This window comes from Dermacentor variabilis, chromosome 11 (assembly GCF_050947875.1).
Source record: "Dermacentor variabilis isolate Ectoservices chromosome 11, ASM5094787v1, whole genome shotgun sequence".
In the NCBI taxonomy this organism is placed as follows: Eukaryota; Metazoa; Arthropoda; class Arachnida; order Ixodida; family Ixodidae; genus Dermacentor; species Dermacentor variabilis.
The window spans coordinates 20367210-20384429 of record NC_134578.1 but is presented as its reverse complement, the minus strand read 5'-3'; the positions used below and the strand labels follow the sequence as shown (position 1 = coordinate 20384429).

The window sequence follows — 17220 nt, the reverse complement described above, 5'->3', positions numbered from 1 at the left end:
GGTGACTAAATTACCCAGCCTACTTGAGCTGATCAGGTTTTACTGCATCTAGTGCAGTCTAGCATTTCAAGCATCTCTTCTTGATCGAAATTTTTGCTTAGGAATATCCGCTGTATGTCGTCGAACACAGAAATTATTTGAGCCAAGAGATGGCTCGGAGTAAGAGCCGTCTCTTTGAGTCTTTGAGTCGAGAGTCGAGTTCGGAGCAACGTATTATAATGTGGGCATTATTAGCGTTACTTGTTTCCCAGTGGATCAAAACGTTGTTGAAGAGAAGTATTGGATGAATTGTTTTTCACTCCATGCAACAAATAGGCTATATTTTGGAGGCCACCGTGGAGGTCTGCGTATTAATTTTGGCCGCTTGCGATTACGCAACGGAATGCTAATATGCACAGAACCTTAGTATATGCCTTTTGGTACTAGTATTTGTGTAAACGAGGAAGGGTATTCTACGTTTCCCTAAAGCGTAAATTGCATTTTTAATTTGGCAATAATTTAGGACTAGTCTCAGGGAAATTTCACATCCTAAACCAAGAAAGCTAAAGTGCCTAATGGGCCCCTTATGATAGAACGTTGCACGTGGTAGGCCAGCATTCCATACGCGACGCTTCAGCCGCAATGCGCTCCGTCTAACACCGAGCGTCTGACCGTATTGGCAATCGCTTTTTCTCTGGAAACTTTTACACCTACGCCGTTACTCAACACACGGTCAGGCACGTTCGTGGCAGTAGCCGGCCGCGCATTATCTCCGCCCTATCTTCACCTTATCTTATCCGATACACATTTTGGCCATTCGCAGTTGCGAGGCCACAGCTGCGAGGGCGAGCCGACGACGGGAGCAATGTTACAACTGCACGAGGCGGAGCGCATGGCTGACGCGAGTTATTCAGACGATCTGGACAACTCTTGAATACGGAATCCAATCCGCGTAGCAACCGATTGGGCCTGCGCGTTTTCAGCGCGGAAAAGAAAAACACCCTCGAACCGGCGAGATTAGAGCACGGACACCTTTCTTTTACCGCGAACGCTGCGCTGCTATTGGTCATACGCTCTCCCGCATTTTCTCTCGCTGTCTCGTTTCACGCGCCATATTCTTTCCTAGCTGTCACCGCCTAGCGGCACATCCCGTCTCGCGTGAGGTCCTCCTCCTGGAGTCGCCGGTATTGACCAGTCAAAGCTGGCCTTATTCCTTAAAGCTTCCGCTCTCTTCTTAAAAGGTAAGGATACTATGTAATGTTTAATAAAGTACATGGTTTTTCTCACTTTGAGAAAGAAGGCAAAGAGCGAGAGAGAGAGAGAGAGCAGTAACGCGCCAAAAGAAAGGCGAGTTATCAGCATCGACGACCTCTTTCACGCACCCTCCGCTAAGTCTGAGTGATTCTTTAGCCTCGAGGGTTCCGCCGGCTCGTTCCTGAAACGAGCTCTGCGAAGCGCCGAGCCATGCGGAGGAAGGAATGCCTCCTTAATATTCCTGGCCGCCGTGTACAAAGATCAGGAAAAACGATACAGGTACGGACGTGCAGTATAAGAAAGAGGCGCTTCCTACAGGTTGGCGCGCAGCCGTATATTTGTTTTCCGGGCTACTTTGTATTCACAGACAGCTGAGAGAACCGTCCAGACGGGAAGGGGAAAAGAAGCGCCGTCCAGGCAGTAATATGTCCGCTGGCTATACGCATATATATGTAAGACGGCCATGCCTTTCCCGATATCTCAAACGTTTCTTTTTTTCAGTATTCACTGAACATTGCAACACGTGTCGCCATTAGGAAGGAATCGGCTGGCCCCAGCCTGCGCAGTGAGCGATGCAGTGGGAAGCGAGATACAGCAGAGAAATATATACGAGAGGAATAAAAAACTAGGCCTAGCCTCATTATAAGGAAATTAAGTTTTACGCCGTGCTTGCACGAGGAGGACAAAGGGCAAGAGTCAGTGCATAAGTTGTAAATTATCCCAAGGCAAAGATTGCGTCGCTTTTCCCATGGGCTCTTCGACTCTCACCGTGAAGTACGGTTCAGAACGGCCAAATAGAAAAAAAAAAACGTTTTCAGTCCCGCATATTGCAGGAGTCCAGAGAAAAATGGGTGCTGTTGTATGGTACAGTCAAAGTCCTTGTTTTATTAATATTGTTAATATTGTTGCAGTTGTTGTAATTTTATGATTAAGGTTTATACGCTGCGCATTCGATATATACTGTTGCAAGGCATAAGAAATCCATTCATGGTGAGAGGAAGGCCGACGGTTCGTGTGCACATCTGGCCATTTTCACTGGCCTGTTTGCCGAAGTGCGCTCTCTGATTGAAGCCGTTTGTTCTTTGCAGCGTACGAACCGACATGCTGCGCGGTGTAGGAGAAAGTCACTATACCAAAGGGACTACTACTCCGCAGGTGTTTGGAGTATAGGAGAAAGACGAACCCGTAGTAATAGAGCTCCAAGTTACGCCATAGTACCCGCACTTCACATCAAAGTCCGTCCATTTTTGAGAGCGTCAGCCGACCGATTCCGAAACAATGCAAAGGGACCAACTCGTAACGCCTACACCCATTCAATTGCGACTACGCCTGAATTGTTTCTCCTCGCATTTGTCATATGCTGACCATCAATTAACGCTAAAATACATCTATAATAGGAGTTTTAGTGATGCGCGGTTACTGAGGTGCAGCCGCCTTTACAACGGACCACCCATTACTCCCAATGACGTCCTTAGAGTCCAAGGAGGAAGAAGCACACCGCTACTGCGTACTCGAAAGAAGTCGAACAGCGACATCGGTCCGCCATCGTGTGCGACACGAGTGTAGGCAAAAGAAAAGAAAAATTAAAAAGGACCTGCGGAAAAAAAAAAGAAGCATGTGCGTCCGAGTGCTGGCGCGCGCGCCAAACTGAAGCCGACGGAACCCAAGGCACGTCGAGCGCGCCGCGTGGTGCGATATTCCCGGTCTCTTCGCCAATCGCGCGTGCCGAGAGCTAGAGCCTAGCGAAGGCGCTATCAGTGGGAGACTTCTTTTTTTCTTTGAAAGAAGAAGGAATAAAAAGAAACGGCGAAAGCGTTCCCGACCACCAGCTCGCTACTACGTTTAAATCCTTGCGCAACGTGCGCTGTCTCGCAGCCGATTTGCGGAGCAGCGTTTCGCGCCGAGAGCGGACCGCAGGAATGCATCGTCGCGGCGTGGCACGGCTCGGCTGGCCATTGATGCAGCAGTTGCCGTTGCGCAGTAACAGCGAGCAGTGTGGTGAAGATCTCGCGAAGGAAGCCCGCGGACTAGTTCCGTCGTGACGCCTGCAGTACCACATTCAAATACAGCACCGAGTCAACGCGACGAGGAAAAAACAAGTCTTGGCTTCTTTGCTCAGAGGCTATGGATATTCGATCAACCTTTCGCGAGTCCCAAGTTTTCTTGTGGCTTGTACTACTGGAACACTTAACTATACGGTCGGAGAGTGCTGTGAAAAGTGCCTGAAAGTCTTTAGGGAAGTCCTTTCGCCTCTATGCAGGCTTTCTAGACTGTGCTGCGGTATCTCGGCTCAAGCAGCCCGCCAGCGGTGGTTCTTGTGTGGGGCGTGATTCGGCGGCACTGAGTCCCGTCGCACTCTTCCACAGGTTGAACCGGCAATCCGTCCCGTAGTGTGAATCCCGCTTTATACGATTCGAAATTCCATTCCGAACTGCGGGGCCGTGTTTGCATGCAGCACAGTAGCTTAGGTCGTCGTCCACAGTCTAAATGCGAGGAACCAAGTCTGACTTCTCGGGCATTGAAAGAAAGAAGTAGAAAGCATGAAAGAAGGAACACGCCTTTCTATTGCGTTGAGCGTTCCGGACGCGTTGCACGCAATTAACGAGATCGCTTGTGCGAGCCGGGTGGCAGCGCTGACGAAGCCCATTGACAGCGAAGAGACTTATCGCGACTCTTCTTTGTCGTTCGTCGTTTTTCGTAGCCACGCGCGTCGTTTGAGGTTCATTACACTTCGCAGATTGGCGGGGCGCATTACTTGTTGGTGGCCATGGGTACTTGCGCGTGCCGGCGCAGCCGGCATCGACTCTCCCGCGGAGGTTCGAGTTGAATCAGTAATTACCACAGCGGCGGCGCCTTTTTCAAGCTGCGCCGCGTTTTGCCGTGCTGTGAATGAAAAAAAGAAGAACAGTCCCTCACCGTGCGCTGTTAATATGTTTTCTCTGGGAGCGAGACCGGCGAATGCAGCTGTTTCGCGAGAAGCCCAGGGGTGAAACGGGGTGCGACACCTCGAACGTCGCGAGGATGCAAAGCGATATGCCTGCCTGCCTGCCTGCTTCCCGGGTACTAGGTACCCTGCTAAACTTTGATACCTCCACTCGAACGAAATGTGTGCATGGAAGCAGGCATTCGTGGACACAACTTTGTATGTGAGTGCGTACCGGCGCGTGTTTGTGTGGGCGCGGTCCACGTCAAGCTTGCGGAGTCGCCCATTCCGAATCTGAACTGATTCTAGAATCGTTCCGGTCTTTTAGAAAGCCCGGAGTGGGATGTTGACCGATTGCGTGTGAACGGAACGGGAATGGAATGGGTTCGACGCCATGAAACTTTCTTTTTACTTTTGCCCGGGAAGCAACACGTGAATGTACGGGCACGCAGATGTGTTCAGGGGGTCATTCCAGCCATGTTTTACAGAACAGGAAAACGCCTCGTTGCCAAGACTGTTGCCTCAGCACAATGCGGGAACGTAATGTACCTGCATTTCTGCAATGATAATTGACTCGGGTTATTCTATTCCATGGAAGGAAAACAATGGAATTGTGTCAACTACATGATTCCGTCAAACGGAATGACATTGAAATCGACAGCCCGATTGTGGAACCCTGGTCTACGCGGGGTTTTTTTTTCGTTTCTTTTTTCTGGGCAACATGACAGTAAGGACAACGTAGTGACCTAATGTATTCCACTAATTGAAATCTCATAGTTGATAACATGCCTTCTTTTCTATATCGTCATCACCTTATCACCATGGGCACTCAAAAGAGTCCGACGTTAGGACTTGTGAGAAATCCGGCAGAGCCATCAGCGGCTCAGAAGTTCACACGGAAAGGCACCGACGTTTGCATAAAACCCGCACTGCTGGGGAGTCGGCAAAGCAGGACTTACAGCTGACTAGTACGGAAGATATATATATATATATATATATATATATATATATATAGACACACGAAGAGAGAATGGCAGGCAGAATAAAAGGCTGCATTCCACGACACTCGCATGCCAAAAATGCCAGGCTCGAAGGGAATCCAGAAGCGGCGCGAGCCGCTTTTGAGAGGCGGTGCTGTACGTTTCGCATACGGGGCAATACGATTCCCCTTTTGAAGCAGTAATGTCTAAGGGAGAAGAAGAAGAGAAAAAAAAAAGAACGTGAAACCAGTTAGGGGGAACCCTTTCGAGGATGGGGTTAGGTTGACATTCGGGGCGTTTCTCTTCCCAATTTTTTCTTTCTTTCTTTCTTTTTTTACACATAGACGTGATTAACAACCACACTCATATTTCCGCCCTAACGACCTCTTTGAGACGTCAAAACAACCTCTCTTTTCTCCCGGTCGTTCTCCTTCTTACTGGGACGCCCTCCCGTCCGTCTCCACTATTTCATTCTGCTTCCTTTCTACATTCCATCTTTTTGAGCCCGGGAGATTTGTTCCGTTTGAGCCTCGACCGAGATCACCGCGTTAGGGTACCCCGCATTCTTTTTCTGTTTAACCATCCCGGAGGCTTTACCGTCAAACGCGGCCATTGCCAACGAGTGACAGCGCTGAGCCCCTATGTACGGCGTGGGGTTGGGCATCTACGCGTTCAGGATGCCGCTACAAAAAAGCGCAGCCACACCTCTCCATTCTCTGCCCGATGGTCATTATTCCTTTTTCTTTTCTCGCGCATTCGACCGTGCATTTTGGGCCCGCATTGGGTAACCTGGCATCATCGTCCACCAAGCCGTGGCGAATTCGAAATTCGTACCCGCGCAAGAGGTTTCCCGATGACGAGGCGCTGTCGGAGGAAATCGATGACGGGCTCACTTATCTTTCGTGGCTACTTCAGTGACCCGCTGCTTTCGGTCTACTTCACAGTTTCCTCCGCCATCTCGGGTCGCGTCTGCTGCGCAATTATTTTTGTAAACTGCTGGAATCCCGTAAAGTCGGACGACCGTAGCCAGAACTATAGCGCTGCTTTGTCGAGCCCCAACTTTGGGGGAAATCCGAGCAATTATTTAATGCGCAGAAAAAACGCCCCAAAGCAATGAAAGAGTGAGTAATTCTGACTGACCCTCAATCCAGCGCAAGTGCTTTTTTGTGGTCGGAACGCTAAAGATCAGAAAAGATCTCAAAATATTGGTTTCAGAAACATTTATCGCTGGGGAACGAGGAGAAAAGTGAGCAGGGCGCATTTGTTATCTTTACAAACATTCACGTGCTATCTCACCTCCGAAGGAAGGCGTCTGGAAGCTATGCCGCGATTCAAGAAGGCACAGGGCAACGACCATCCGGAAAGACAAGCTTAAGCGTAGACGGCATCAAGTGTCATTGAATCTCTTCTTTTCGTTCTTTCTTTCTTTCTTTTTTTTTTGTACGTGCGTTGCTCATACTTGGGCCATGCACCCTCAAACCTAAGTGTTATACGAAAATACGCAGTTGCTCTCTTTTTCTTCAACCTCCATTATGAAGCGAGAATCGCGTGATGCACATAAACAACGTTTTCTATATTCCCGAGCGAAACACGACAACTTTTATCCCCGCACAAGAGCTCGATTTAGAGTCATAACTCACCAAACGATGTTGACGACAACATCTATAGTTTGGGAGCAAGGCTTTTTTTTTTTCGTATGAATGGGACCGCTAAGTGGGCGAATAGTGGCCACACGAACAATGAACCTTAAAAGGTCTCGGACGTCGAAACGTTGTGATTGTGGCACAGAGAGAGAAAGGCTCTAAGAAATGCATTTACCCCTCACTCGCCCGTGTGTACCTCATCCCTGGGGTTGGATGAGGCCGTGTAATGGTTTAAGCCCCTAGATCTGTCTCAAGCGTGGACGGTTGCCAGCCCTCTTCGAGGGCTAGAGAGAAGCGTAAATGGCTCACACCGCTCGCGCAAGCACAAGGGACGGGGGCCGAAGGCGTTAATGCCACTCACAAAGGGGAGCCGGAGAGAACGCAAATTCGTCCCGCTATGGGAACCGACGTCAAAGAAAGGAAAGCGGAAGGCCGCGGGTTCGAGTCCACGCACCTTCGAGAAAAAGGCGGGCAGCATTTTGGCATCAACTCGAGTTGGGGGCCGCTGGCGGTCATTCTCACGGCTCTCTTTCATCGGGCTCGCGAAACAGTGGAATGAAGATGACGTGGGATATTCTTAATAAAAACGAAAGTCGTATACGGACGGCCAACCATTCGGGACCCCCTCCCCTATAGGGCAAACCCTTCCCCGCCAGACACGCCCTGTGCCGTTCTGGAATCTTATATTTATCCGGGAATCCGTCGGAGGAGGGGGGGGGGGCGGATGCCGAGATGTAGTATTTAGAAGCAGGGAAGCGAAGCGTCCATATATACCACCCTCCCTCCTTCCTGTTGCGTAACACTAACGACAGGTGGTGGCGACTTTTATGCCTTCTCTGTTGTATTTGTGCGATGTCCCGTCTGCTCCGGTTTCCGGGCCCCTCCGCTCCCATTCGAGGTGTCTACCGAAACAAAGATCGCAAAGAACGAAGCGGGCATGCCGTTTCATTCGTTGTTTACGGCCTCAAAATCCGACGGTACCGTGGACATTTTCTTTTATTTTTTATCCGCGGAGTACAAAGAAAGGATACGTATAAGTGTCCTTCTACTCATTCATCCTGTTGTTATTTGGACTGCCCTGCCCAATGGGTTGGCGAGTGCGGTTCCGCAAGGAACCGGTATGGGGCGAAGCAAACGATTCTTAAGAGTTCCGTTGCGCGTTCGCGCGCTTTGGTTGTTTGTTAGTTTGGCTTGACTCGGTCGCTGATCAACTCTGGCGCATCGTTTCGAGCATTGGAAGTGCTCTCTGAGCAGATGCATAGTAGCGAGAAAAGGTTAGGTTTTTACCTCAGACGGGCCGGTTTCCGAGTCGAATTGTGAAGAGGAGGGGTTGTTTTGTGAGCGTGCCTCATAAAGCTTTTCTCGGGGGCTCGGTCGCCCCGCCGATGCAGAGAGAGAGAGAATGTGTATGTGTATGTGTATATGTGCGCGTGTGTGTGTGCGTGTGTGTGTACATGGCGGATGAGGAACCAGAAGGGGGCTTGAAGCGAAAGTATTGCGACGGCAGTGGTGGTTGCATCTGAAGGGTGGAGGGAGACGAGGGTTCGCTGCTAGAGCCTGGAGCGACTTGAAATACGACGTCTACATTCCGAACCACGGCAGCCGAGGCTTGCCGGCGGCGCAACGTATCAGTAGACGGCGATACCGTCGGCTTATTTCGACTCTCCCATACCCCCGTACCCCACCTGCTCCCCCCCACCGTCTCTTTCTTGCGCTTTCTTCCAAAAAACGCACGTAGCATTCTTACACACAACTCTTGTAGTCTCCGTTTCTTCGGAATGACTCCTTTCTGGCGAAAATGAGGTAATGTGGCTTCGGCTTGCTTGTAAGCGCACAGATTTCCCTGAATGGAATGTGGCGCACTTATCAGATCGGGTTAGGGTACGGCCGACATAAGTAAGTGTGCGCATATTGGGTAGAGAGAACGCTAGCGAACCGATAGCTCGACGGTATAGTAAAGAACGGTGCTTAAGGCATGGCAAAGTTGGTGCATAATACGGACGTCCCACGTAAGCATCCTAACATTTGTATCAAGTGGGGGCAAAAATAAACGTAGGAATTGAATACTGAAAAGCGCTACGTCAACAGGCCACAGGAATATCGATCTTGGGATGAGGTGATTTGCAGACTTACACCCAAATAAGAATGGCCCACCGAAAAAAAGCGCTGTCACAACGCGGACGGATGCTCGGGGGAGTTAAGTCGAAGAATGAGATGTTTGCTATTGCATACATGTATAGAACCGTTGTCTTTGACTTACTCGATGTGGCAGAGACAGAAAGTTGCTGCACTCTCTTTACTAATGGTGTCTGTCTTGCTTTTCTGATTGAGCATTTCGACTCGTAATAAAGTAACTCCTGTATTGAGGTGTCATGGCGAAAATGGCGTGCTCTGAAACGTTCCCTCGAAGAACGATCTATAGCCAGTACAAAATTACATAGAAGAAATGATGAAACTTCACTGCGTAATAAACACTCCTGGGGGCAGATAAGTATCGTGTGCATTTGGCTATTCGAATCCACGGTGAAGGAAATCACCCCGCCCGGCTTCTCAAGAAACGTAGGCGTGTTTCGAGCAAAGTAGACAAACCTAGGGTCTCAAGAACGTTCTCACAGAACACAAAGGATGCATACGGGCTTTTCTAAGGCCTAACAACGCATTGCCTTGCTGGGACAAATGCATCCTGCGTCGTGTGGGATTCGTTCCAATAAGCACAACAATAAACTGGTTTCATAGCCAAGGAACCAGTGTTTTGGCAGGACCAGTTCTTTTTTTTGCCTTCTTTTTTGCCTTCTTTTTTTCCTTCTTCGCTCTGCTCATCTCTTGAGCGTGCCGGGGGTTACCTCAGTTTACGTTTTCTCGTGTTTGTTTTGTATTTTCCCCTCTTAGCATAAGCACTCATTTTTGTCCATACTCGTTTTCTGGTTGTATCCGGTCCAGTCGAACGGGATGGCGGAGAAACGTGAGAAGCAAGAGGGGTGAATTATTGCGGGCCGCAACTGAACAAAGGCGACAGGTTCAACTTTCAGGTTCAAGCTATCAGTGACGACAGGAAGACGTATTCGTTCAGCGACTTCGTGCTTTCCGTTTTTGTAGGTGGAAAATTCGCGGACTGATTGTTTAATTTTCTGGCAATAGGATTGCCAGGATCACTAAAATCTAGGGAGAGGCTGGATGTCTGTAATGAACTCTTGAGAATAAAGTAACAGGGACTTGCTACAAGGAGGCGACAGGCAATTACAACAGTTAGATGCCTTTCATAAATTGAGCTGAACTGAATTTCTGAACTCTTTCTTCGTGTCGCATACAAACAGTTGTGCTGATAGTTTATTATTTCACAACTTGCGCTGATACAGAAACCAAACCGAAAGAGAGGGCAGGTGCCTATTAACCATAGCGCACGGTTGTGGAATTGTCCAGCGGCGAGAAAGACGGCATGCAGACTATATTTAAGTTCACTGTCAGATTCTCTTAAGAATAGCAAAGTACGCAAGCTCTGGCCTGAGCAACAGCTTCAGCCCAGGAACTCTCTGTTCAAGGTTCACGTGCAGCAAGCAGGATAACGGTTTGTGCGAATGAGTACGAGAAAGCGGCCACCGGACGCGTCACCAAGGGTCACGGGGTTGGGGAGGGGGAAGGAGTGCAGGGCGAGGCCAAACAACGGAAGCAGCACAAAAAGAGTGCGTTAAAGAAGCACTAAGACTATAGAGGGAAGACTGCAACGTCCGGAGCAAATGAATGAGACGGCGGGAGGCGCTCATGTCGGCAAGAGGGGCGCCCTTCGTTGGTACAGAGGGCGCCACGGGCTCGGAGGTGGCGAGATGGTGCCGAAACGAGAAGAGGGGGCGCACTTTCCCCGAGAAGAAAATTTTGCTTTCTCTCAAGGAGGGAGGGGGGGTCGGGGCGTCTGTTTGTTATACTCGGCCATTTCCGAGAAACGAAACCGAAGCCAACGAACGCTTTCCTCACGCCCCGTGGACTAGCACTCGTTTCTTCGGGTCAATGGGGACGACGCCGGAACGCTGTGTGGCACGCGCACGGAGAACAAAAGTATGCATATCTTCGCCAGAGGAAGAAGGCTGGAACCATCTCGTGCCGCTTGCCCCCTTTGCTGCCGCCGCTGGATGGTCTTGAAGAGAGGAAAGAAAAAAGAACGAAGAGCGAAATGGTCGGCACGTCGTGGGTGCAAGGAATATCCAGCTGGGTCCGGAGGCTGCGCGTGCCATGGGCCCCGCGGCGCTGTCCGGGGCAGCCGGATCTTGTTTTGGCCCGTATGCAAAGCCGCGATCGGGTGCTGCTTGGGGTCTCTGGTCTCTTTCTCCGCGCCTTCTTGTTGCAGGCCCAGAGGAGAGAACCGGAAGTGGCTGGCACAGACGGACGTTTCACGGCCAACACAGTTTCTACGGGCTTCTTTCTCGCCTTCACCGCCCTTCACGCTCGCTCTATTCTGCGTGCCGAAACATTCCTACAAGGGGGCTCAGGCTGCGAGAGGTTGTGTTGTTCTTTCGGCATCGCTCGCTGTGCAGGACATGGCGTTCTCTCCCCCTTCCCGTTTTCGACCACATTCCGGGGCCACTCTGCGCTCAAGGCAAACAGTATGATTCCCAGTCCCGTCGCCTGCCGAGACTTTCCTTGCTCGTTATTTCCGTTTACATGAATGACGGTAACTGTGGGGGGCCGTCTCCCCAAAGGAAACACGGGTGGACTAATTGGCATGCTTGAGCCTACGGATACAGAATCACCGCACCAAATCGCCAATGCATCGGCGGCGGCCTCTTAACGCTGGCATCGATTGCATCACGGATCACCACTGCGCTAATTTGCCGGAAATAGCAAAGTCCACAATAGTGCACTGCGCTTCTCTCGCCTTTCTCTTTATTTCTTCCAGTAAACGACGGCGCATAGTGTAAAGCCCTAAATGACTACTAGAATTTAGCGTCCCAAATCATGTCTAGAACGGAGGCTCTGCGTTCAGGAGTCGCACCCGCAGCCTCGTGCTTAGCCGCAGGACGTCTTCGCATTCTTCCGTACGCGCTATCCCATAATGAATAAGCCTCGGGGAATAAGCCACTAAACATCGAAAAAGGAACACTCTTAGTGAGGACGCAAGCATAACAGCGAGCTTTCCTCTGCACGACCATCTGGCCTGTAGAATAGGGTATCTGAACCGTGTGGCTGGGCTGCCTCACTTTCTGCTGTTTGTAGAGTTCGGTTTATTCATTCATGCTCGCCAACAGAAAGCAGCATAACCCCCGACGCAGCGTTCTCCAGCCACGCAGGCAATAGCGGGTATCAAGCCGCATTACGCACACCCTTTCGGGAAGCAAGCCAGAGCTGTTATCTACGAACTCGTCTAAAAACCACGGCCCTCCTACACAATGGCCCGGGCGTCGCGGACAACCGTAAGGGTTAGCGACCGCGCACAAGAAGCAAGCGGCGCCGGCGACTCCCAGACTTCGCGGCGCCCGGAGCTTCCAGACATCTATCTATCCAGCCGAGCAAGGCCATAAACTTCAGAAGCCATCGGGCTCGTCACGACGACTACCATGCTTCTTCAGAAGCACCGTAACGCTCATCTCTCCGTACGGCTACTAGAGCTCTCGGGGCGAACAAGGCTGTGGTGCCGCCCCCCTCTGCAGCCAAGCGACAAAGGGGTCCGCCTGTCCTCAAGACGTGCTTCACTCCCAGGACTCAATGGAGAGGTCGGTAGGGAGGCGTAATCAAACCGGTGCGCGATGTGTTCGACGCGTGCGCCTCTTGTTTGTCTAGCCGCGTGATTCGTGGTGGCATCGCCCGGCCGACGCAATGTGTTTGTTATCGCTCGGCTGCGTCCCCCCCCCACCCCTCTTCGACAACCCCTCCCTTCCCCCCTCGCCCTCTCGCATCTCCCCGAAACGCACACACACACTCTTCAAACACCCTTCCCGTTGTAATGATGGCATTCGGCGGCATTGGATTACATCGGCATGACGAAACTGCCGAAAGCAGGAGCTGGATAAGATGCGATGATCGTGAAGAGCTGTCGAGGAGGTGACAGTGTTTGACGAAAGGATTGATGATACGGAATCCGTGGCTTAACTTTACGACCGCTATAAACCACATCGAGCGTTTCGTCTCAATCTTCTCTACTGCGCAGCTTCGATTCTCAGTAAAACGCAACAGCTGAGGATGTCGTTTCGTATTCGTCTTCGCAAACGTAACGATTAATTTTGGCCTCGGGTTGACTGCGCTCTCTAGATATGCCGATTATGTAACTTGTACAGTGCTGCGGTAGATAGCGTGTCATACAGCACTGCGGACAGCCCTCGATATTCCCTCTGCAACATGCCAAATGCCGTAATAATAAGGCCAAATCGATGCGAGCAGCAAACAGGTAGAACTGTATTTAAAAACTAATGTTTGCCAGTCCTCTTCCTCCTGAACCACTGCCAAGCGTACTCGAGACTCGGCTAGTTCTTAAGCCCGGAGTGCCTCATTAGGCGCAGCCCGGCGTGCTTGTTCAACGAAATTACCAGGAATTTCCGAGAGCTTTCTTTAGTTTTGCTGCTCATGTGACACCTCTGTTCACAAGGTGACCTGCCCCTAAAGGCTGCCGGCATGTACGCACGCCGGCGCCCACGGTGCCTGAAGGTTGCGCGACTCATAAATCCGGCCGTAACATTTCGCGGTCCACGTTGCCGCCGGTCATTTGATTGCCCTCGGCGCAGTAGGGTTAAAGAACTGACAGTGAGACGCCGACGGGACAGCAGCTGTCAGATTCTTCACGACTTTGCTTGATAACACCCGTGTCAAGATACCGGTCTTCCAACATGGTGCATGTAGGGTGTTGTAGCCCGTACTTGATGCGTTTTTTTTTTCTTTTTTGGCACGGCTACGTAGTACGCTGCGGGGGCCGGCCCATTTACTGCTATGCTCAGAGACCATCCTTCACAGAAAGTGCCAATGAGAGTGCAACGTTGGCGAAGTGGACGCAATGTCACTGCCCTTCTCCTTCCGCTAGGCCGCAAAGCTAAAGAGAGCGCTATGTCCACTTTCCTGTGGTTCTGAGCACCGACCCTTTGCTCAAAAGGTCGTTTATGTGGACACTGGCGCATGGCGTCTGAATCTAATTGTCAGTGTTCACCACGAAGTCATGTCGTTAATTTTTTTTCAGATCTACAGACTTTAATTACACTATGTCGATAGCTCTAATGCGCATGCGTGTGTCTGGGGGTTTATGTGCTGTTGTGTGGTTGTGTTGTGATCAGTGCATATAAAAATTTCTCGCGCTGCGGAATCCTACTTTCGAGAATGAGCCCGCCTCCTTAGAAGGCTAGGTACCCGAATTGAGAGGACAAAAATCAACTTGCTTTTTTTCGTCCCGTGTCTGTAGACACGTCCGCCTTCGATGTCTCCACACGGAAATAAATGCTCACGAAGCACTGTGGAGGTTAATGGCACCGAAGTCAAGTCAACGAGTGACGACGGAAGAATGCTTCACTCAGGTAAAAGTGGCCAAAGGAAAATGTTTCTTTTTTCTTCGCCCGCGGTTCCTTTTGATGTCACCTAGCGCATGGAGGTGACGTCGGCGAGGATGTTGCCCGATTAGATTACGCACTGCTTTTCTTTACGCACTGGCAGCAGTATTTGTTGTGTGCGATCCATCAATGGTACTCACACGAGACATCTTTACAGCTGGAGCAACTGGCAGCGAAAGGGCTGCGTGAAACAACAAACTAACAGAAAAATAACGAGAACGACAAAGTAGAATACCAGGGAAACGTCACGAGCCGGCAGTTGCGTGGTCTTGCCAGGGGTCTTTACTGAGACGCTAGACTATCGGGCCGTTTAGGAGGACGTTGCTCCGTGCCATCCACTGCGCGCCTTTTATCTATGCAGGGGCATCACCGGCCTTGCAGGGCGGGAGTCCTCTTCTTGTTGCTGCTTCCTTGCTTTTTTTTTGTCTCGCTTTCCTCCGCGCCGTGTTCTTTCTTTTGTGAAGCGGGGTGGTAGAGGGTACTTTGAAAAGTGCACTGCAGGCTCGATATAGAGTTACAATCCCGAAAAGATGGCGGTAGCACTGCCTGCCTCCTTTGCAGCCGCCGACAGCTCGTGATTGATGCGCAAGCTTTTTTTTTTCTTGCTTTACTTTTGAGTTTTCTCGCCCCAAGGAGGTCCCAGTAGTCAGCGTAGTATAGGTTTCAAGCGGTTAGAAGAGGAGCGGTTCTGCTGAGGCACCGAGACGTTTCCCACGACTGGTCACGCCGCTGACGCTGCCCGTGCTATTTTATCTTTTTTTAAAAGAATTTTCTTTTGTCTTCGTGGACTCTACAAGTGTGCGGCGACGCTCCGGGACGCGATGGCAGACTCGACGTTACATGTGGAGAAATCGACGCGACATTCCCGCTTGTGTTGCAGCACCTTAGCGTCAAATCAACGAGGCTGATCTGTCGATGGCTCGCGCTCTTTTTTTCTTCCAGACACGCCTCAGCAGCAAGTGCGCCTCCATGAACATTGTGCGGATGGCCCAATTGTAAAGATCAGTGGCGTTGCTCTTACGACGCGTGCTTATCGGGGCAGGTTGGATCAGGGAAACTACCACAACACCGCGTTCTCTGATTCGCTTACTTCACAAATCCCGTGCATGACAAACATATTTGTCTCGCAAACCAAGTTAACCATTGAGTAATTCTTGAAGCAAAAAGAAGATTTTGGCAAATCTTAACATCCTTAGCTCTAAACTTAGTTCTGAAGGAGCCCCAAGGGGACATCGACCCATCCCAAGCTCGTCGCTGCGCATCCACGCATTTGTGTTTTTTTTTTTTAAGTTCACACCGCTATTTACGTCTGCGTGAACTACTCGTGGTCTGAACACGGCCAGAAGCAACCATAAAGTTTCAAAAAAGGAGCTACACTGCAACAAACAAACAAACAAACAAAAACAACAACAGTATATATATACGCTCACCTTGAGCTCCTCCCTGGTGACCGAGTAGTCTGTGAACATGGAAAGCCTCTCAAGAGACAGGGGCTTCGTCTGGCGAAACTTTGAGGCGAGCAGCATGCACACGGCTCCCGTGAGTTGCAGCTGACACTTTCGCACGGGCCGCACAGAGAGGAACCGGTCCAGGCAGTTCATGGCCAGAGGGTAAACCTCCGGGCGGCACTGTTCCACCTCGCACACCTGGGGCACGATGGAATGAATGTGGAGGGGGAAGGGGGGAGAGACAAAGAAGAAAGCGAGATTAGATTGATTTGATTTCATTGATTGTATGATACTGAAATGTCGGCAACTTTCATCGCCGGCCTTTTGGACAGCATATGGTGGTCGAGACAGGGACGAGCATTGGGGGGCTTAACTCGATGTCAAAGCGCAGTGGACGCGTTAAGATACATGATTCAACCTGCGCATAGATGTACAGCTAAAAGATAATTTGCATATTGGAGAAAATATACGTAGATAAAAGGGATCGCAAGCATGTAAGCAAGCTTTCAGGCACTTCCACAAAGAACACGAGAATGGACAGCTAAGTACAAGCAGCTAAGTACAACGGATTAGTTGATGCCTATAAATAAAGAAGAATGAAAAAAAAGCTTCGCCTTCAAGAGTGGAACGCGACATCGTTCCCGTCGACCCGCCAAGGGGTGTAAGACAATGGGCTACGGCGCAGCGACTACGCGCCCCGCATCGGACGCGGTGAGCGTCGAGCAACGCAGCGTTCGGCGCGACAACGAAATGTGCGCCTGAGCAAGCGACGCACGCCTGAGCCTTAGAAACAGCTCGTTTCTAAGGCAACACCGCGTTCACTAGAGGCGCTTTTGTACCGCTTTGAAGCATGGAACTCGTGGCTCAAAGCGGTACCGCTTTGAAGCATGGAACTCGTGGCTCAAAGCGGTACCGCTTTGAAGCATGGAACTCGTGGCTTAGTGATCAATAAAGAAAAAAAAACTCGTGGCTCAGTGGTAACGTCTCCGTCTGACACTCCGGAGACCCTGGTTCGATTCCCACCCAGTCCATCTTGCAAGTTGTTTTTTATTCATGAAGTGCCTGCTGGGATTTATCGCTCACGGCCAACGCCGCCGACGCCAACGACACCGGCTTTTCTGCGACATGAGCTCCTTAACGCTGTCGCGTTAAAAATGAGTGTGAGTACTGTCACACAGTAAACAAAAAAAAAGACTGAGAGACACGTGAAGAAAAGGTCGCAAGTAGGTGTGAACACGAAATGCGTTTTGCCATGTCGTGCTCGTCGACGTGCTTTTCACAGCGGCGAAATAGGCGGTAGCTATTATCGCCTTGGTTCGGGATCGCTTCCTCCTTCCTTGTTCATCACCATTACCGCATTTCTCGCTACTTTTGTGCGTTTCTACGACAATCCACTGTCACCTCGCGTTTCCTCTTCGCCTTCGGAGACAGTACTACTGCTCACGACAAGCGTTGTACGTGGCTGCAGCTCGTTTG

The 17220-nt window shown here is 50.6% G+C and overlaps 1 protein-coding gene across 2 annotated transcripts in view; it reads right to left on the bottom strand.

Annotated features, from left to right (window-relative positions):
• LOC142564074 (G1/S-specific cyclin-D2-like) overlaps nucleotides 1–17220 on the bottom strand; it is a 383466-nt gene that overhangs the window by 50838 nt on the left and 315408 nt on the right. For both annotated transcript variants that reach the window (XM_075674904.1, XM_075674905.1), the window contains one exon: nucleotides 15727–15942. In XM_075674904.1, coding sequence (XP_075531019.1) covers nucleotides 15727–15942 — 216 coding nt within the window. The remainder of the gene's footprint in view (nucleotides 1–15726; nucleotides 15943–17220) is intronic.